Source organism: Nycticebus coucang, chromosome 1 (genome assembly GCF_027406575.1).
Source record: "Nycticebus coucang isolate mNycCou1 chromosome 1, mNycCou1.pri, whole genome shotgun sequence".
Taxonomy (NCBI): Eukaryota; Metazoa; Chordata; class Mammalia; order Primates; family Lorisidae; genus Nycticebus; species Nycticebus coucang.
The window spans coordinates 117,444,212-117,465,546 of record NC_069780.1 but is presented as its reverse complement, the minus strand read 5'-3'; the positions used below and the strand labels follow the sequence as shown (position 1 = coordinate 117,465,546).

Genomic DNA, 21,335 nt, shown 5'->3' with positions numbered 1-21,335 from the left:
TGTGCCTGGCTCATTTCACTTAACGTAACGTCCGCCAGATCCATCATGTTGCTGCAAATGACAAGATCTCATTATTTTTTATGGTTGAATAATATTCCGTTGTGTGTATGCACCACTCTTTTGTGAGCATTTTAGCTGCAATTTGTCTTGTTAGTTCACTCCAGACCAAACAAGAGGCAGAGCAAAAATTCACATCCTTACTTTCTTTCTTTCTGTTTTTTTTCTTTGAGACAGACTCTTACTTTATGGCCCTCGGTAGAGTGCTATGGTGTCGTAGCTCACAGCAACTTTAAACTCTTGGGCTCAAGTGATTCTCTTGCCTCAGTCTTCTGAGTAGTTGGGACTACAGGCGCGCACCAAAATGCCTGGCTATTTTTAGAAGTGGGGTCTTGCTCTAGCTCAGGCGATCTGGCCCACCTCAGACCCCCAGAGTGCTAGGATTACAGGCATGAGCCACGGCGCCCGGCCCTTACCTTCCTTACTTTCCCGAGTAATTGTTACTCACTTTGTCATATTTCTTTTCCTTCCACAGCATAAATAAATGCTTTTGTATAGAATAATTTTTATGCTTATTTCTGAAGATGGTTTTTCTTTTTTTTTTTTTTTTTTTTTGTAGAGACAGAGTCTCACTGTACTGCCCTCGGGTAGAGTGCCGTGGTGTCACACGGCTCACAGCAACCTCCAACTCCTGGGCTTAAGCGATTCTCTTGCCTCGGCCTCCGGAGTAGCTGGGACTACAGGCGCCTGCCACAACGCCCGGCTATTTTTTGGTTACAGTTTGGCCAGGGCTGAGGTTTGAACCCGCCACCCTTGGCATATGGGGCCGGCGCCCTACTCACTGAGCCACAGGCACCGCCCTGAAGATGGTTTTTACCAGTTTGATATTTATTGTTTGTATTTTTGTACATCCTATCTCTAAATGTCGGTGCTACTTGATCTATGATTTTTCTCTTGGTTGCCTCAATTAGTATTAGTTTTGCTTGTTCTAATACTGGGTTAAGTATTAACCATCTATATTTTGCATTTGACAGTTGTATGGAGAAGACACTGGAGACTTTTTTGACACATATGCTGCAACTTTTATACCTGCCGGAGAAACAAACAGAACAGTGTACATAGCGGTATGTGATGATGAGTTACCAGAGCCCGATGAAACTTTTATTTTTCACTTAACATTGCAGGTAAGTCCTTCTCCCTACTTTACTCTTATACAAATCTTGTAACACTTGAAACTCTATAAACTCAATAAAAATATTTTTATAGAAGCCAGAATTGACAGACTCTCAGACAATTCCACATTCTGATTGTTCCTCTCACAATCTCATTTAGAAGATTCTACAGCTAGTTTTTGGATACATTCATCTTACTTAGGAATTGCGATTACGGATGCTCTAGAAGAGCTTGTCTTCCCTCTGGCTCCTTTTTGTTTATCCCTCTCTGGTTACCAGATGCACAAAGAATGACCGTGACTTCTGAGTTTAAAGGAGAAGGATAAAAAAAGCAGCCATGAAAGTGGGAGGTCCCTGTGCTTTGGAATAATTTATGGTACCCCTGGGAAAAAAAACTTGAATAGCCTAAGATTTAATTGAAATTTTTTTTTTTTTTTTATTGTTGGGGATTCATTGAGGGTACAATAAGCCAGGTTACACTGATTGCAATTGTTAGGTAAAGTCCCTCTTGCAATCATGTCTTGCCCCCATAAAAGTGTGACGCACACCAAGGCCCCACCCACCTCCCTCCTTCCCTCTTTCTGTCCCCCCCCATAACCATAATTGTCATTAATTGTCCTCATATCAAAATTGAGTACATAGGATTCATGCTTCTCCATTCTTGTGATGCTTTACTAAGAATAATGTCTTCCACGTCCATCCAGGTTAATACGAAGGATGTAAAGTCTCCATTTTTTTTAATGGCTGAATAGTATTCCATGGTATACATATACCACAGCTTGTTAATCCATTCCTGGGTTGGTGGGCATTTAGGCTGTTTCCACATTTTGGCGATTGTAAATTGAGCTGCAATAAACAGTCTAGTACAAGTGTCCTTATGATAAAAGGATTTTTTTCCTTCTGGGTAGATGCCCAGTAATGGGATTGCAGGATCAAATGGGAGGTCTAGCTTGAGTGCTTTGAGGTTTCTCCATACTTCCTTCCAGAAAGGTTGTACTAGTTTGCAGTCCCACCAGCAGTGTAAAAGTGTTCCCTTCTCTCCACATCCACGCCAGCATCTGCAGTTTTGAGATTTTGTGATGTGGGCCATTCTCACTGGAGTTAGATGATATCTCAGTGTTGTTTTGATTTGCATTTCTCTAATATATAGAGACGATGAACATTTTTTCATGTGTTTGTTAGCCATTCGTCTGTCGTCTTTAGAGAAAGTTCTATTCATGTCTCTTGCCCATTGATATAAGGGATTGTTGGCTTTTTTCATGTGGATTAATTTGAGTTCTCTATAGATCCTAGTTATCAAGCTTTTGTCTGATTGAAAATATGCAAATATCCTTTCCCATTGTGTAGGTTGTCTCTTTGCTTTGGTTATTGTCTCCTTAGCTGTACAGAAGCTTTTCAGTTTAATGAAGTCCCATTTGTTTATTTTTGTTGTTGTTGCAATTGCCATGGCAGTCTTCTTCATGAAGTCTTTCCCCAGGCCAATATCTTCCAGTGTTTTTCCTATGCTTTCTTGGAGGATTTTTATTGTTTCATGCCTTAAGTTTAAGTCCTTTATCCATCTTGAATCAATTTTTGTGAGTGGGGAAAAGTGTGGGTCCAGTTTCAGTCTTCTACATGTAGACATCCAGTTCTCCCAACACCATTTATTGAATAGGGAGTCTTTCCCCCAAGGTATGTTCTTGTTTGGTTTATCAAAGATTAGGTGGTTGTAAAATGTTAGTTTCATTTCTTGGTTTTCAATTCGATTCCAAGTGTCTATGTCTCTGTTTTTGTGCCAGTACCATGCTGTCTTGAGCACTATGGCTTTGTAGTACAGACTAAAATCTGGTATGCTGATGCCCCCAGCTTTATTTTTGTTACTAAGAAGTGCCTTAGCTATATGGGGTTTTTTCCGGTTCCATACAAAACGCAGAATCATTTTTTCCAAATCTTGAAAGTACGATGTTGGTATTTTGATAGGAATGGCATTGAATAGGTAGATTGCTTTGGGAAGTATAGACATTTTAACCAATGTTGATTCTTCCCATCCATGAGCATGGTATGTTCTTCCATTTGTTAATATCCTCTGCTATTTCCTTTCTGAGGGTTTCATAGTTTTCTTTATAGAGGTCCTTCACCTCCTTCGTTAGGTATATTCCTAGGTATTTCATTTTCTTTGAGACTATGGTGAAGGGAGTTGTGTCCTTAATTAGCTTGTCATCTTGACTGTTATTGGTGTACACAAAGGCTACTGACTTGTGGACATTGATTTTATATCCTGAAACATTACTGTATTTTTTGATGACTTCTAGGAGTCTTGTGGTTGAGTCTTTGGGGTTCTCTAAGTATAAGATCATGTCGTCAGCAAAGAGGGAGAGTTTGACCTCCTCTGCTCCCATTTGGATTCCCTTTATTTCCTTGTCTTGACTAATTAATTGTATGGCTAGAACTTCCAGCACTATCTTGAACAGTAAAGGTGACAGAGGACAACCTTGTCTGGTTCCAGTTCTAAGAGGAAAAGCTTTCAGTTTTACTCCATTCAGTAAAATATTGGCTGTGGGTTTGTCATAGATAGCTTCAATCAGTTTTAGAAATGTGCTACCTATGCCTATACTCTTCAGTGTTCTAATTAGAAAAGGATGCTGGATTTTATCAAATGCTTTTTCTGCATCTATTGAGAGGATCATGTGATCTTTATTTTTGCCTCTGTTAATATGGTGGATAACGTTTATAGACTTGCGTATGTTAAACCAGCCTTGCATCCCTGGGATGAGATTTAATTGAAATTTATAGCTTGATTGATTAGGTTGAGGCAATGACTGCCGACACCATTCTAATCAATTTTTCTGATGAGCATTACTAATTTTTCAAAGATAATAGTGTCACTATGACACAATTTTTGTAAAAATACTTAAACAGTTATGTTTTGCTTTTGTAAATCACTCTTTTTTCCATATTCCTTTGTACTGTTGTTACATATCAATAGAAATGTTGCAGGAAACTCTCTCCATTTTAATAAAAAATGCTTTAATATTTAATATCTTTTATTTGGCTCTATGATTTGGATAACAACTAAGTTTCAGTACCTTTTATAAGAAAAAGTCACATTTGAATGGAATTTTATACTGTGTACTTAATTCTGTTACATTAGCAATATTATAACAATTATAATTTATAATATAGTATTACTAGCTGTTACTTAAAATAATACTATATATATATTATTAATAGTGATAAATAGTTTTCAAAACTTTTGTGAGAAATTTTCATTTGGAACTTCCTGACCAGGTTGACTTAATTTGAGTATGCTTCTTTAATCTGTGCAGTAAAAGTATGTATGTATTTTTATTCATATGCTGAATAATTTCTTGAAGACATTCTACTACAATGATTCTTTTTTTCCTCTAATTTTTAATTTATTATTTTATTTTTGGGGTTTTATTTCAGAAACCTTCAGCAAATGTGAAGCTTGGCTGGCCAAGGACTGTTACTGTGACAATATTATCAAATGACAATGCATTTGGAATTATTTCCTTTGATATGGTATGGTTACAATTTGACAATAATGGAGATTGTTAAATTTTGGGTTTTTTTCATGATAATACCTAGTGTTATCCATCTTTTGATATTTATATAAAAGTTGCTTTAAGTCCACCCCTGTTCCTTGTTCTGTAGATTGCCCATTTGTTCTACCTAGGATTTTTGCATTAATAAATTGAAGAGGCTTCTGTGACCACACGCATCACTTTCCTAATCTCTTTCTGCTAATTATTTCACTTGACTCCTTAGTTACCTCCCTTGGCTAGTCTCTAACTCAGATGTGCTAACCAGAGCCTTTTGTTTGATTTCCCCAAATGCCACAGAAAGAAAGTATTGTCTGTTAGACTCTCCTGAAAGTTTGGAGTGGTGGGGAGGTGAGAAAGTGTACTGAAAGAATACTGAAAACACCTGCGGTAAACTTAGAGTTGACTAGCAGACATCACAGCTCTTTAAAATTCTGCAGCTTATCTCACATCTCCCCATCTTCCATTAATTAATATTTCCGGAAGGTGGAAATTCCGTCTCTTCCACCTTAGTTTTACTCAGCAGTGTATTTTCTCTCCCTTAACACCAAACTCCCCTGGCTCTGGCCAATCCTATGGTTGGAAGATTTTATCTTTAGAAATGAGACACACAAGACAGGTCCCTCCCTGGCAGAAATGGTCTCTGTCTCTTAAAATAAAGCAAAATTTATCTTTAATCCAGTTGGGTTTGACCACTACATTTTAGAGTATGATAGCCTTCTTGATTTGGAGTCTTCTTGAATCATGTTACTAATTATCATTAATAAGGTACAACACAATCAGTTCTTCCCAACTTTTTACAATTTTAAAATTGCTACTACAGTTGGTTGTATTGTATGTCATTTTCTTAGTACCTTAAATTATCTTTGAAACAAAGGGAGCTATATAAGTAAATATGATCTTTATAGTTACAGTACCTTCATAAAAAGGGTATTTGATTGACCTCATTTTCGTAGATATTTGATAACCTCCATTATATTGTTATTTACAAACATTAATTAGTCATTGCTGTTTGAAGAATAGAGAATTATTGACTATGAACTAGGCTCCCTTCATTGCTTAATTTCTCCCCAAACTGCTTTCCTGCTACACTTACTCCAGCTTATCACCCCCGACCTTGTATTGACTAAAGTTTTTTCCACTTTTGTGATAGTCTATACATCTTAGCTTCTAGGAATGAATCCTTATCTCTGGCACTGGTCCTAGGTCCTGGACTGGTGGGGTCCCAGTGTTGTCAGGTAGCCTCTGACAGCTTCTGAATGGGGATGTGCCCCACATCTTTAAAATTAAACTAAGTAACTCTTGAGCTCACAGTAGGTGCTTAAGAGACTGGTTTTTGTTTCCAGCCTTGATGATGATTATATTGACAATGAAGTTGACATTGGTGATGGTAATAGCCAATGTTTACCAAGCCCTCTGTATGTGTTGGGGCCAGTTAAGCATTGGCATGATCCTTTGATCCAGGTTCCTAACCCCATTTATGGATAAGGGTGCTGAGAACTGATGTCATTTTGAGAGGTGGACCCTGCTGCCCCGCAGGTATGCACTTGGCTGTGTTCCTCCTCTTCTGCGCTGAGTGTGAGCCAGCCACACCAGTGCATTTCCTCTGCAGCCTCACCCTCTCTCCTCCTGCAGTGGGCAGGTCCTGAAAGTCATTAGCACTGTCTGATTTTCAGTGACAAGCTGGCTGAGGAGGAGGGAAGCGTGCTTGGGAGCAAGGCCAAGTGCTGGTCCCAGGGAACTACCACCTTGATGTGGGGGGCTGAACTGCTAATTCCCATGACCTTTTGGTCCTCTGTGAACATTTGAATTTGTCACAACCTTTAAATCCCTCAGCAGAATGGCTAGTAATGGTAGAACCAGGACAAGAACCCACATCTTTTGCCAGGGTAGTTTTACGTTCCCTTCACACTATTATTTTTAGCTTTTTCAGTGTGTGTATCAGCTGGATGGTGCTAGGAAGTAGCACATTCTTGAGGTACAGTGTGGATTGAGTGGTCTGGGCAATTTGCAGTTTTTAAGGTAACAGTTTTTACCGCTTCCTACTTCAGTTGCTTGGTGCTTGATTGTGTTTGCTCTTCCCAATGAATAGCCTTCCTCAGTCACAGTGAGTGAGCCCAGGGGCAGAAACGAGTCTGTGCCTCTTACTCTGGTCAGGGAGAAGGGGACCTACGGAATGGTCACTGTGACTTTTGAGGTAAGTTTATTCTGAACTCATTTTAAATGGTAACACTTTGGGGCACATACCAGGTAGCTATAATTTTACAAATCGAGGCCTTCGTATAATAAGTATGGCCCAATACCAATAAAATAAAGATCATTCCTTTGTTATCTGGTCAGTTTCTTGATTAATGTAAAAATGTCCTTGCTATTTGCTCATAAGGCCTACATGAAACAACACATCATTTTAGATATAGGGTAATATAAATCACAAAATAGAATAATAATGTTAATTCTATAAAATTCATAGAACCTTTATGATACTCCTTTTCAAGGACATACATTTTAAAAATACCCATGGGATTACTTCGGCTTAGATACAGTACTTTGGTGCGTACTCTTCCCCCATTTTTTTTAGCACCCTTACTGGGTGCTGTTAACAGCCACTGCACTCAACCACAGACACCACAGCTGTTGCATGAATAACCCAGGCTGTGGGAAGGAGTGGTTCTTAGGTGCTAGCTCCGCTCATTTCATCTGATTGCTTACTAACCATGTGCCTGCCAATATGGTAAGAGTACCCGTAAGGCACTGCTCTGTGGGACACATGTTTGAATCTTGAACTAATTTTTGGGTTTATAAGATCCAGAACATGATCATGTGCTATTGTCAAACATTCATGAAGTTTTAGAAATTTCTGATACCAGTTTCTATCTTAATTATTAACTTCAACACCAATACAACAGATACTTGGATTCATGTAACACAATTCTGTTGAAGCATAGAAGAGTCTTTTTTATGCCCATAGGCATCAAATTAATTACATAAGAACATAAAATAGTAAGTCGACAATACATTAAAAATATAGTGAGCACATATTAAATATGCAGTAGTCTTGTGAGTTCTACTCAGGAAGCCCCCAGCAATTTTTCATGTACTGAAGAATATGAATGTAGGTAGTAAGTTTTTGAAATACATATATGGATAGAGTGCCGTGGTGTCATAGCTCACAGTAACCTCAAACTCTTGGGCTCAAGTGATCCTCCTGCCTCAGCCACCTGAGTAGCTGGAACTACCGGCGCCTGCCACAACATCCTGCTAGTTTTTCTATTTTTTTTTTTTTTTTTTTTTTGAGACAGAGCCTCAAACTGTCACCCTGAGTAGAGTGCTGTGGCGTCACAGCTCACAGCAACCTCCAACTCTTGGGCTTAAGTGATTCTCTTGCCTCAGCCTCCAGAGTAGCTGGGACTACAGGTGCCCACCACAATGCCTGGCAATTTTTTGGTTGTAGTTGTCATTATGGTTTGGCAGGCCCAGGCTGGATTCGAACCTGCCAGCTCTGGTGTATATGGTTGGCTATTGAGCTAACCATGGCGTTAGCCTCTTGAGCTACTGGTGCCGAGCCTAGTTTTTCTATTTTTAGTAGAGAGATAGAGTCTCGCTCTTGTTCAGGTTGATCTCAAACTCCTGAACTCAAGTGATCCTCCCGCCTTGGCCTCCCTGAGTATGAAGATTACAGGCTGAGCTGTGGTGTCTGGCTTGAAAATATTTCTAATAATAAATATAGGAAAGATTAGAAAATAAGTGGCTGTAGAGAAGATAAGGCATCCAGGTTACAATGCTTTCAACTTACCTGTGGATGTCTAAAGTGTATTTTATTGAGTCTTGTAGCCTTTTTCTTGTTTCCATAAGCATGGGTAACATTCGTGGAGAAGTTAAGGTCGCCCTGTTCTGTTTGAGTGCTTTGTGATGACGTTCTTGCATGTGACTGGCCCTTCTGCAGCACTCAGTCTCTCTCTGCTCTTAATTTTTTTCTCTATTCTGTTGTATAAGCATTTATTTATTTATTACGTATTCCCTTCCATTAAATGTCAAGCCTACATGGAAGGGAGTTTGCTTTGTTCACTGCTGTATCCTTAGACCCTAAAAGAATTCGTAAGGCATGGAGTACTTAATACTTTAAAAAATAAATGACTGTATACATTCTTCACATCCAGTCTGCGAAGTAGAAAGTATTTGATTCTGTTACTTGAGGGAATTTACTAATTTTGGACTTTTCTTTCAAAAAGGAATATTTATAGAGTTTTTCCCTTCAGGTTTAATTATACAATAGTTGATAAAAAATAGAGAGCTCTTAAAAACCACACAGTTTAATGCAATTATAGTCAAGATCTATAATTACATTATAAGTTCTGACTGTTAATTAGAAGGGTAAACTTATGTACAAGTTAGTATAAATCTTGTAAAACATCTTTAAATAAATTTCTGATTTTTGTCAGCTGACATAAGAATGCTTTCTCAATATTGTGAAATATTTTGCATCCACTGATGGAACTGTATTTCTTTGCAGGTAGAGGGTGGCCCAAATCCCCCAGAAGAAGATTTGAGTCCAGTTAAAGGAAATATCACGTTTCTTCCTGGCAGAGCAACAGTAATTTATAATTTGACAGTACTTGATGATGAGGTGGGTTAATGTTAGATGCTTCAGTGCAACAAGGACTTTGTCTGGGTTACAGACATGTCAGAAAACTTTATGTCAAGTGTTCAATTGTGTTCAGCGTTTTAAAATATTCCAAAACATAGTGCTATGTAAAGTTAGCCGGTGGTGTCCAGTCATACTTTAGCTATAAACAGTTGACTATTTTGGAATGCGTATTATTATTTCCCTTACTTAACTCACATTAAATAACATGTCTAAGAACTGATAACCTATATGTAGCTGGAAACAACACATAATACAAAAAGTTAAGCATTTTGTTTACTCTGGTGATTGATTTTTGTTAGTAATTTCAGTTTTGAACAAGAACAGTACCAACTCAGAATAGATATTTTATTATAAGACCGAAGGAAATTCTCCTGCTATCAATACTCTTGTGTGGATATTTTAAATGTTCCCATTCATGACAAAGTTTTTATTATTTTCAAAAATTTCACATTGAAACTGCCAAGGGTTGAGATATATAGCATAGCTGGTTTAATCACTAAGGAAAGAATGAATCTGAGTAGTGGAGGACAAGGATACCTCCCCTCCCCCATGACCTAAGCAAGAGAAAACATGACTTTTATTTATTTATTGTTTTTTCTCACTTTGTTGCCCTCAGTAGAGTGTTGTGGTGTCACAGCTCACAGCAACCTCAAACTCTTGGGCTTAAGTGATTCTCTTGCCTCAGCTTCCCAAATAGCTGGGACTACAGGTGCCCACCACAACCCCTGGCTAATTTTTTTTTTTGCGTTTTTTTTTTTTTTTGGCCAAGGCTGCGTTTGAACCCACCACCTCCGGTACATAGGGCCAGTGCCCTACTCCTTTGAGCCACAGGCGCCGCCCCACCTGGCTATTTTTTGTTACAGTTGTCATTATTGTTCAGCAGGCCCGGGCTGGGTTGGAACTCGCCAGCCTCAGTGTATGTGGCTGGCACTGTAACCACTAAGCATGGACACAGAGCCAAAAACATGACTTTTTAATAGAAGAATCTAAGGGATTTATAGCTCTTCCTATACAATTTCTGAAATAAAATCAAAAGAAACCCCAAGAAAAGGAAAAATACACATTAGAAGACCTTACTAGAAAAGAATATTTATCAGGCAGTGCCTGTGACTCAAGGAGTAGGGTTGCCGGTCCCATATACTGGGGGTGGCAGGCTCAAACCCGGCCTGGCCAAAAACTACAAAAAAAGAGAGAAAAGAGTATTTATCTTGAAAAAGTAAAATATTTGGTAGTATTGATAACTCTAGTATCCTTGATTCTGGAAGCCTGCAGAAACGTTTAAGATATCAGAACATTGAAATAGCTATTATTTGGTGAGATGATTAGTTATACATTTTGATTATAAATATGAAAGATCATTAGTCAAATAATAGCATTTTAATTTTTGAGATAAACAGCTTTCTTTTTAATGTTGCTATTGATGGAGATAAACATATGTATTTTTTTCACTTTAATTATAAAATAGAATTTATGGGAATAAAAAGCTTAGACAGAACAGTGGAGATTAATTCCAGGATTTTTGTGCAGCTACCGAACAAACAAACAAAAAAGATTTTACTTTAATTTTGCCTAGTAGTGACTATAATTTTTTTCTTCATGTTTTTTCTTTTTTTTGAGACACAGACTTACTCTGCTGCCCAGGATAGAGTGCAGTTAACCAGTCCTTCTGCCTCAGCCTCCCCAGTAGCTAAGGACCACAGGTGTGCACCACCACGGCTGGCTAATTTTTATTTTTTAATTTTTTTTTTTTGAGACAGAGTCTCACTTTGTAGCCCTCGGTAGAGTGCAGTGATGTCATAGCTCACAGCAACCTTAAACTCTTGGGCTTAAGCAATCCCCTTGCCTCAGCCTCCCCAGTAGCTGGGACAACAGTAACCCGCCGCATTGCTCAGCTATTTTTAGAGATGAGGTCTTGCTCTGGCTCAGGCTGGTCACCCACCTCAGCATTCCAGAGTGCTAGGATTACAGGCATGAGCCACCTAACGTTTTTATTTGTTGTAGAGATGAGGTCTCACTATGCTGCTCAGGCTGGTCTTGGACTCCTGGGTTTAAGCAGTTCTCCCAACTCAGCCTCCCTAAGTGCTAGGAGTACAGGCCTGAGCCATCACACCCTGCCTAGTGGTGACTCTTAACACCATGTTTCCCAGGGAGGCAGGATGTGTGTGTTGGAAATCGCATGGCAGTGCCACCTGTTTAACTGCTGAATTAGAAACCCATTGAGGAGAAGCAGGAATAATTCACATGGTTAAAAACTAACAGTTTTGATGTGATGTTTAATATACTTTCCAGATTCTTAGATATGTAGGTTGCTATCGGTAAGGCGCCGGCCCCATATACCGAGGGTGGCGGGTTCAAACCCGGCCCCGGCTGAACTGCAACCAAAAAATAGCCGGGCGTTGTGGCGGGCGCCTGTAGTCCCAGCTACTCGGGAGGCTGAGGCAAGAGAATCGCTTAGGCCCAGGAGTTGGAGGTTGCTGTGAGCTGTATGATGCCACGGCACTCTACCCGAGGGCCATAAAGTGAGACTATGTCTCTACAAAAAAAAAAAAAAATTTTGAGACAGACTGTGTTATGGTCCATTATTTCATTTCCAGGAAACAGTCTACGGTGTCCTTTCTGATTCACCCGTGCAAGTTTCAGCTTACCGTGTTGCTGGGAGGGCTTCATTCATTTCATTTCTATCCATGTGGATTTTATGCTTTTTGACTTTTGTGTAACTCAAAACTTTTCGTGGGGATCCACGTATTATTGTACCTTGAATGGTGCTTCTGACTCTACCAAACCAATAAAATGGAAAGAATTCATGTCTATGTTTACTATTTAATTGGAGTTATCTAAAGACTGGTTTAGGGTGAAAGATGTGACTGTGGTTTATTACCTCAATATACCATTGCTTTGTTAACTTTCCCTTCCTTATCTAAAGTATGTTATTTACCCTTGGAAAGCATGTTAGTAATTAGAGACTAAACAAGCCTCTCCGTTTGCTTCCTTAGTTACAGAATTTTTATTACTATGTAATTGTACTGAGGTGTCACACTTTAGTGTGACATTGATGTTTTGCCACTGTGTTGACAGGTGCCAGAAAATGATGAGATATTTTTGGTTCAACTAAAACGTGTAGAAGGAGGAGCTGAGATCAACACCTCCAGGAATTCAGTTGAGATCATCATTAAGAAAAATGATAGTCCCGTGAGATTCATTCAGAATGTTTATTTGGTCCCTGAGGAAGACCACATACTGGTAATCCCGGTAGTCTGTGGGAAGGACAATAGTGGAAATCTGATCGGACCTGACGAATATGAAGTTTCGGTCAGTTATGCTGTTGTGACTGGGAATTCCACAGCCCATGCCCAACAGAACTCGGACTTCATTGATCTTCAGCCAAACACAACTATTGTTTTTCCACCTTTTGTTCATGAAACTCAGCTGAAATTTCAAATAGTTGATGACACCATACCAGAAATTGCTGAATCATTTCACATCATGTTACTGAAAGACACCTTACAGGGAGACGCCGTGCTCATAAGCCCGTCCACTGTGCAGGTCACCATTAAGCCCAATGATAAGCCCTATGGAGTCCTCTCATTCAACAGTCTCTTGTTTGAGAGGACAGTTATAATCGATGAAGATGCGGTGTCGAGGTATGATTTACTTTAAAGCTGCTGTCACATTACTTTGATATTACCATATCATTCCCAGAGTTAATGCTCGCAGTGTTGGGTACAATGACGGATGATGAGAGTAAGTATACGTGATTTTCCCTATCGTGGCTTCACTGCTTTCTTATTTTAAGTGTGATTCAGTCATCCAAGAGAATTCGCATCATGATAGTTTCATAGGACATGCTCACATACATCTCTCTTCATATTAAAAACAACGATTTGTTGTGATGTGGTTTTGCTTTTACAGGCGTCTGATGGCCAACTTGGCATTGGGAAAGCCTATCTAAGGGAAATGAGTGTATATATTGTTGTGTAACTTTCTTTATATTCTTTTTCTGTGTATTTCTTTTAAAAAATTCTAGATTTGAAGAAATTACAGTGGTTAGAAATGGCGGCACCCATGGGAATGTCTCTGTGAACTGGGTGTTGACACGGAACAGCAGTGATCCCTCCCCAGTAACTGCAGACATCAGACCGAGTTCTGGAGTTCTCCATTTTGCACAAGGGCAGATGTTGGCATCAATTCCTCTGACTGTTGTTAACGATGACCTTCCCGAGGAGGCAGAAGCTTATCTACTTCAAATTCTGCCTCATACAACACGAGGGGGTGCAGAAGTGAGCGAACCAGCAGAGGTAATCTCCCGTTGTGCATTACTTGTGAATGTTTCTTTTTTGTAAAGTTATTTTTGTAGAGCCGGAGGTCTCATTATGTTCCCCAGCCTGGTCTCAAACTACCGGCCTCAGGTGTTTGAGACCAGGTGCAAGCCACCATGCCTGGCTTTTTGTTTGTTCGTTTGAATGTTTCTGTGCTATAGAAGAGCCAAACAATTTGATTGTGCAAATCAAATTTATATCTAGTTGATGTGACAGGTTTCAGAAACGATGGTTTTCTTGCTTAATGCTGTGCCTTCTACAAAGAAATATTTATTAAAGACAAGAAATCATCATTTTAAGGCATGATTTATAATTAAATATTAAAATCAGAATAACATGAAAAATACAGAGTTTGACCATCTCTGATCAACCATTCTCAGGTGTGAGAATTCTGTGCTTTACAGTTTTATTCTTTTATCTGCAGCTTTTGTTCTACATTCAGGACAGTGATGATGTTTATGGCCTGATAACACTTTACCCCCTGGAACACCAGAAGATTGAAAGCAGTCCAGGTGAACGCTATCTGTCCTTGAGTTTTGCAAGACTAGGAGGAGCTAAAGGGGATGTGAGGATGCTTTACTCTGCACTCTATATTCCCCCCGGAGCTGTGGACCCCCTGCGAGCAAAGGATGGCATCTTAAATACATCCGGGAGAAACGGCCTCATTTTTCCAGAACAAAAAACTCAAGTCACTACAAAATTACCAATAAGAAACGATGCATTCCTTCAAAATGGAGCCCACTTTCTAGTACAGGTAATTTAATGATTGAAATAATAGCAATTTCAGCTATTTATCAAAGGGAGAGAGTTAACTGTTATTTTGCCTTTGTTTGAATTTTGGATTCTACTATTTGTTACTAAAAGCTGTTTAGGGAGGCTAAAGTGAAACTATGCCCACTTCCAAGGAATATAATGATGAACAAGGCCAGGGTTCTACCAAAGTTAGTCAGGTGATACTCCAAGTACACCGGACGTGGAATCTTAGACTGTGATGGATGACGTAATGGAGTTATTTGCAAAGTGTTATAGAGGCATTGGGAAAGAGAGAGGTTCTACATTTTTTTGAGTCGATTTGAGAAAATGTGACACAAGAATGGGTTTGTAGAATAAATATGTTTTGCACAACTGGTATTTCTGGGAGAATATTTCAGAGATAAAAGGGCAGTATAAAACATTTTATAGCTACTTTTAAATAATATACTCAAAATTGGTTTATTTGTCTACTAACTATAGATAGAATTTCAGAACTTTCTTTCTTTCTTTTTTTTTTTTAGACATTGTCACTATGTCGCCCTCAGTAGAGTGCTGTGGTGTCACAGCTCACAGCAACCTCTAACTCTTGGGCTTAAGTGATTCTCTTGCCTCAGCCTCCCAAGTAGCTGGGACTACAAGTGCCCACCACAACACCTGGATTTTTTTTATTGCAGTTGTCATTGTTTAGCAGGCCCAGGACAGGTTCGAACTTGCCTGCCTTGGTGTATGTGGTTGGTGCTCTAACCACTGTACTATGGCATGGAGCCGAATTTCAGAACTTTCAACTATTTAATGAGAAGTATGGGCCCCATAGCATGTCCTTCCATTTTATATCTTTTATTTCCTTACTTCTATTAACTGACACCTTATTTTTATTGTCAAATTTTAAAATGGCTGTCTTTATTTATGATGCTATTTTTCATGTGTTGATCAGCTGGTTCTGAAAATTAGAAAGCAAAATGGATACTTATCAAATTTTAATTACGTAAATAAAATTTAATATAGAGTGAACTAGTATAAGTGATCAATAGAGAGCCAAAATATTATATCACCATACATTTTGCCACCTGAAGGATATATTGTACGAAATATGCTATCCATTAATTTCTCTACCTCATGGCACATTTAAATTTGCTTCATATTTTTGCCTAGACTTCGTTTTATGATTTATTGTTTAATCTGAGTTGATAATTTACACCTTTCCATGTGTTACCTCTACTTCATGATCGAGATCTCCCAGCTGTCTTCCTGTACATGCTGAATGTTGAGTTTGGTTGTACGAACGGCTTTCTGTGCTGTTTGCATCTGTTGTTTGGGGCAGTTTTTACGTGAGCTCCTGAATATTCCTGATCTTTTGCTTTTCCTACCTTAGGTTCTGTTTCATTTTGTTGTAGTATATCTATCCTTAAAAGATGTGCAGACAGGGTATAGGCTCGGTCAATTGTTTAATTGTTTGAGCCTTTAAGCAACTGAAAATGTAAAATTTCATACTCACGTTGATAGTTTGACTTGGTAGATATTTCTAGATTAAAATAATTTCTTCTCTAGAGCTTGGAAGGTTATTGTCTTTAAGCTTCCAGAGTTGCTGACGAGAAATTTGAAGGGAAGGAAATGATTTGCCTTTCTGGTAACTTGCTCTTTATCTCTGAAAGCTTTTTACAAATGCTCCTTGGTGTTCTGAATTTCAGGGAACTGTCACGCCTAGCTCAGCACTTGGTGGGATTCCCTCTTTCGTCCTGAAGTCTTTTGGCTTTTTATTTTTAATTTTTTAAACTTAATTGTTATTAAATCATAACTGTATACATTTATGGGATACAATGTGATTATTTGATATACAAAGTGGAATGCTTAAATCAAACTAATTTACATAACCATCATCTCACTTATTTTTTTGTGGTAAGACATTTATAATATACTCTTTGTTGTTTTGAAATGTACCCTTGCATTGTGCACATTAAGTGAGATCCCGACAAATGCCACCCCCACTTCTTTCTGGACTATATTTGTGTTTTATCATTCATATGAATGTGTAAGTGTTTATGTATTGGTTTTATAATAGTAGTGAGTACATTGGATACTTTTTCTTCCATTCTTGAGATACTTTACTGAGAAGAGTATGTTTCAGCTCCATCCAGGTAAACATAAAAGATGTAAAGTCTCCCTCTTTTTTAGGGCTGCATAATATTTCGTGGTATACATATACTACAATTTGTTTATTCATTCATGGGTTGATGGGCATTTAGGCTGCTTTCATGACTTGGCTATTATGAATTGGGCTTCAGTAAACATTATGGTATAGATGTCTTTGTTGTAAAATTATTTTTGTTCATCTGGGTAGATACTTAGTAATGATATTGCAGACTCAAACAGTAGGTCAACTTTTTTTTTTGTTTGTTTTTTGTTTTTTGTAGAGACAGAGTTTCACTTTATTGCCCTCGGTAGAGTGCCGTGGCATCACACAGCTCACGCAACCTCCAACTCCTGGGCTTAGGCGATTCTCCTGCCTCAGCCTCCCAAGTAGCTGGGACTATAGGCGCCCGCCACAATGCCCGGCTATTTTTTTTGTTGCAGTTTGGCCGGGGCTGGGTTTGAACCCGCCACCCTCGGCATATGGGGCTGGCGCCCTGCTCACTGAGCCACTGGTGCTGCCCAGTAGGTCAACTTTTAATTCCTTGAGAATTGTCCATACTTCTTTCCAAAAAGGCCATATTAGTTTGCAATCCCACCAGCAGTGTAGAAGTGTTCCCTTCTTTCCACATCTATCCCCAGCATCTGTAGTTTTGGGATTTTGTGATGTGGGCTAATTTTACTGGAGTTAGGTGATATCTCAAAGTGATTTCGATTTGCATTTCTCTGATGATTAAAGACGATGAGCATTTTTTCATGTGTTTGTTGGCCATTCGCCTGTCGTTATCAGGTCTTTTCAAGTTTCTTGCCCACAAAGATTTTTTGTTCTTTTTTTTATTAATTTGAGTTCTTTGTAGATTCTAGCTATCAGACCTTTGTCGAAAACATAGCCTGCAAAGATCTTCTCCCATTCCCACTGAAGCAACACCAAAAATATATTACTGGGATCTGATCAAGCTAAAAAGCTTCTTGGCTTTTTTTTTAGCTGAGCCATAACTTGTGCTTGGGCTATTTGTGCAGCTTGTGTGGACTCTTGGCCCAGAGGCCTAGAGGGTGACCTCAAATAGGGACGTTGGGGTTGTCAGTATTTAGGGAATGCCTTTTTGTGATATGCCTACATGGAGGAGGCCTTTGCCATCTTCTCCAAAACCTTTGTCACTACTGCAGGAGACTCTGATCTTCATTTTTATTGTTATTAGTATCATAGTTTGAAGGGTGCGTGTGGGAATACTGAAGGGAGGAGTCATATCAATGTGCTTGCATTGCTAGTAATAATGATTTTATAAGTTTGAAACTAATACTCAATTATGAGTTGTTAGTAGATTAGAAATATTATTAGGAATAGGGAACAGAGTCTAGACCAGACCCTCAAACGGCGGCCTGCGGGCCACGTGAAGCGGTGTGAATTGTATTTGTTCCCATTTTGTTTTTTACTTCAAAATAAGATATGTGCAGTGTGCATAGGAATTTGTTCATAGTTTTGTTTTTTTTTTTAAACTATAGTCTGGCCCTCCAACAGTCTGAGGGACGGTGAATTGGCCCCCTGTTTAAAAAGTTTGAGGATGTCTGGTCTAGACAAAGGGAGACTGTTATGAGGAATCGATTCGGACCTATTTTCCTGGCTCTGAGCACAAAGTATGAGATCCTGTCACTTTACTGTTTCTGCAGCCTAGCGTTTATAGGTGCCCCCTCCCCTCACAGCTGTGGCTCAGCAGCTGGCTGGAGGCCTTGAAGCTGCTTTCTGCCAGGGCAAGGCTGTGTGCTCTGAGGGAGTGGTTTTTGGGAGTTAAGAATGGGAATTCTTTAAACTTTGTCCAATTCCAGGAAGACTTGCTCTAGACCAGATAAGGAGAAGAAAGATCTCCTTTCTTCTGTCACCTTGATTGGCCTGAGAGGAGTCTATCTGTTTGGACACAGGCTGTCAGGGTATTAAAACATCACAGCTGTGGTGTGTGACTGGGGGTCAGCTAGGATTTGGTCCTTCAGTCGGCCTCTGATTGGCTTCCTTATCAAGACTCTGTTTACATTAAGACCATAATACTTTGAAGCAGTAAAAGGTAACAAGTAAATCCATGCAACGAGTGAGTGTAGTTAGTAGGAATGCAAGCGCAGCAAGGACCATGACGGGACCATGCTAGCACAGCATGACAGGATTGTCTGCCTGGCTTTCGTGAGATTTATGACTGTAACACTGATGTATGAAATAAACACAGAGCTACCCTGATACTCAGGGCGGCATCCTGGAAATCTCACAAAGTGTGTGCTGCCTCCTGAGCCACGCTGCTTTTAAAACTATCTCTTTGTTTGTATCTATTATTTTTCTATATTAATCTTCTATAACTCCTACTAATAATTCTCCAGTCTCCTTGCACCACCAGACCACAAGGAATTAAACCCACTGCATGTTGTGGCTGGAGTGTGACAATTGTTATTTTGTTGTGTCTCCTCCAAGTGGCTGCAGATTTTCAAGTGATGCCTGCTTTTGTCTGTGACGTCAACCCAGTTTCTGGAGGACCCGTGAATTTTTCTTTGAGTGATGGACATGTACAGCCTGGCTTTACCCACTGTTGTGTCTGTTTCTTCCTGGGAGACGCATGCTTATGGCGTGCTCCTGGGAGATGCCTAGCTGTGCGGCTCGTGATCTGAATCTGTCCAGTGGAGCAGAGCAGATGCCCAGCCTGTGATCTGGGACCTTGTGAGCATGAAGTTAAAATAACTATAATGTTGCCAACAGAGCACATTTAGAGATATGTTCACAAATTAAAACAAAAGCCAAAATACTCTATTTGTTTGGCTTTATATCAGTGGTTCTCAACCTTCCTACTGTCTCCTAATGCCGCGACCCTTTAATACAGTTCCTCATGTTGTGGTGACCTCCAACCATAAAATTATTTTCTTTGCTACTTTTAACAGTAATTTTGCTACTGTTATGAATTGTAATGTAAATATCTGCTATGCAGGACGTATTTTCATTATTACAAAAGGGTTGTGACTCACAGGTTGAGAACCGCTGTTTTATATAAAAACATGTCATAACTTGTTGGCTTTTTTATTTTCATTTTTTGAGACAGGGTCTCACTCTGTTGCCCAGACTATAGTATAGTGGTGGCATCATAGCTCACTACAGCCTCTAACTGCTGGGCTCAATGATCCTCCTGCCTCAGCCTCCTGAGTAGCTGAGACTATAGCTACATGCCACTACTTCTGACTAAGGTTTCTATTTTCTGTAGAGACAGGGTCTTGCTCTTATTCATGCTGCTCTTGAACTCTTGTCTTCAAGTGATCGTCTTGCCTTGGCCTCACAAAGTGCTAGGTTTACAGATGTGAGCCCCCCGTACCCACCTGCTTGTTCACTTTTAAAAGTTGACACTGTCAGGAAGGAAATATGCCCTGATTTCATCAGTTCACACTCAGGGTAGCATTTCCCAAATTTCAAGGATCTCTGGGATGTAATTTGCTGAGTGGAGTTTCAGAATTTAACGGAGACCTTTTGTTTTGGTTGGTTTTGGTGTCAGTGCTCAATTGTCATCACTGCTCTGGTGCCCTCGGGGCTCAGAACCGTCCTCATTAATAGATGTTGAAGGCTTTTTTTTGTCCCTCATTAGGCATTATTCAGTTCTCCTTTCTTGCGTAGGCTACGGCAGGGATGCTATTTGAGATTGAGAGTTGATAGTGCAGGGAGGTACCTGTGGCTCAAAGGAGTAGGGCGCCAGCCCCATATGCCGGAGGTGGTGGGTTCAAACCTAGCCCTGGCCAAAAAACTGCAAAAAAAAAAAAACAAAAACCAGAGAGTTGATGGTGCAGAAGTGTTGTTTTGGACCTAAGAGATTTTTTCTGTTTTCATTTTAGTTTTCTAATTTCTTTTCTTATAATATCTCAAAAACCAATTTTTACTGCAGATAAGAGACCCTGTATCTATGGTAATATCAGTAATCTCTCTATTAAGCTTTTAGTCTTTGGAAAGGTCCACTATTTCTATCATAGTAGCGTCAGAGACTTCCTATATGAATGCATGCTATTGGTGTCACTGTGGCACCCTGTCACCGTGTGAATAAAACAGCCGGGACACGGATGAAGTACAAACACTTGCAAGATGTGGACTTCCCATAGGTGCAGGTAAGCCCCAAGTAACCTCTGCCGTGGCCTTTTATTGAAGCATTATACAACAGTTGTGGGGCCCACGTACAGGAGCTACATCCTTAATGATTACTATGTGTTCTTTCCCCACGTGCTCAACACCCACCCTGTTGCACCACAGATGTTCAAGGTCCAACACCTGCTTGCTAACAAGTGACTGATCTTATCTCATTAATGCACCAAGTTGTTTGAGGGCTTGTCTCCGGGCTGCAAAATGTCTCCATGGCTGGGAGATTGTCCCGTTCCCAATGCCTCCTTCAAGAACCGGGGACTGCTTCTACAAGCGTGGTGATTAGTCTTCTACAACATGCATATTCAAAACTTGCCGTATGTTTCATATTCTATATGGACATGATAGAATTTATTTTTGGTGACACTTAAAAACTAAGAAGAAACTAGAAGAAGGATGTAATATCTGATTTTTGGTAATCCTGAGTTAGAAGGTTCCACACTAATTCTAGACTCCTTTATGTATCTCTCTAGTAAAAAAAAATACCCAAAATAACAACAATGGCAACAACAACAAAAAAAAAACAAAGGTCCTACAATGTAGATGGTTAATTTGATACTTTCTTAGAAGGAAAAGGAGTTATTAGTCACTGCCACAATTCTTTGAGGTTCAAAATCGCTGTAGCCCATGGAAGGC

The 21,335-nt window shown here is 39.5% G+C and overlaps 1 protein-coding gene across 1 annotated transcript in view; it reads left to right on the top strand.

Moving 5' to 3' along the window:
* Positions 1–21,335, top strand: part of ADGRV1 (adhesion G protein-coupled receptor V1) — a 669,001-nt gene that overhangs the window by 49,333 nt on the left and 598,333 nt on the right. Inside the window, exons 3-9 of the mRNA XM_053586729.1 lie at positions 1,032–1,181; positions 4,596–4,691; positions 6,804–6,908; positions 9,222–9,335; positions 12,432–12,997; positions 13,381–13,651; positions 14,097–14,426. Coding sequence (XP_053442704.1) covers positions 1,032–1,181; positions 4,596–4,691; positions 6,804–6,908; positions 9,222–9,335; positions 12,432–12,997; positions 13,381–13,651; positions 14,097–14,426 — 1,632 coding nt within the window. The remainder of the gene's footprint in view (positions 1–1,031; positions 1,182–4,595; positions 4,692–6,803; positions 6,909–9,221; positions 9,336–12,431; positions 12,998–13,380; positions 13,652–14,096; positions 14,427–21,335) is intronic.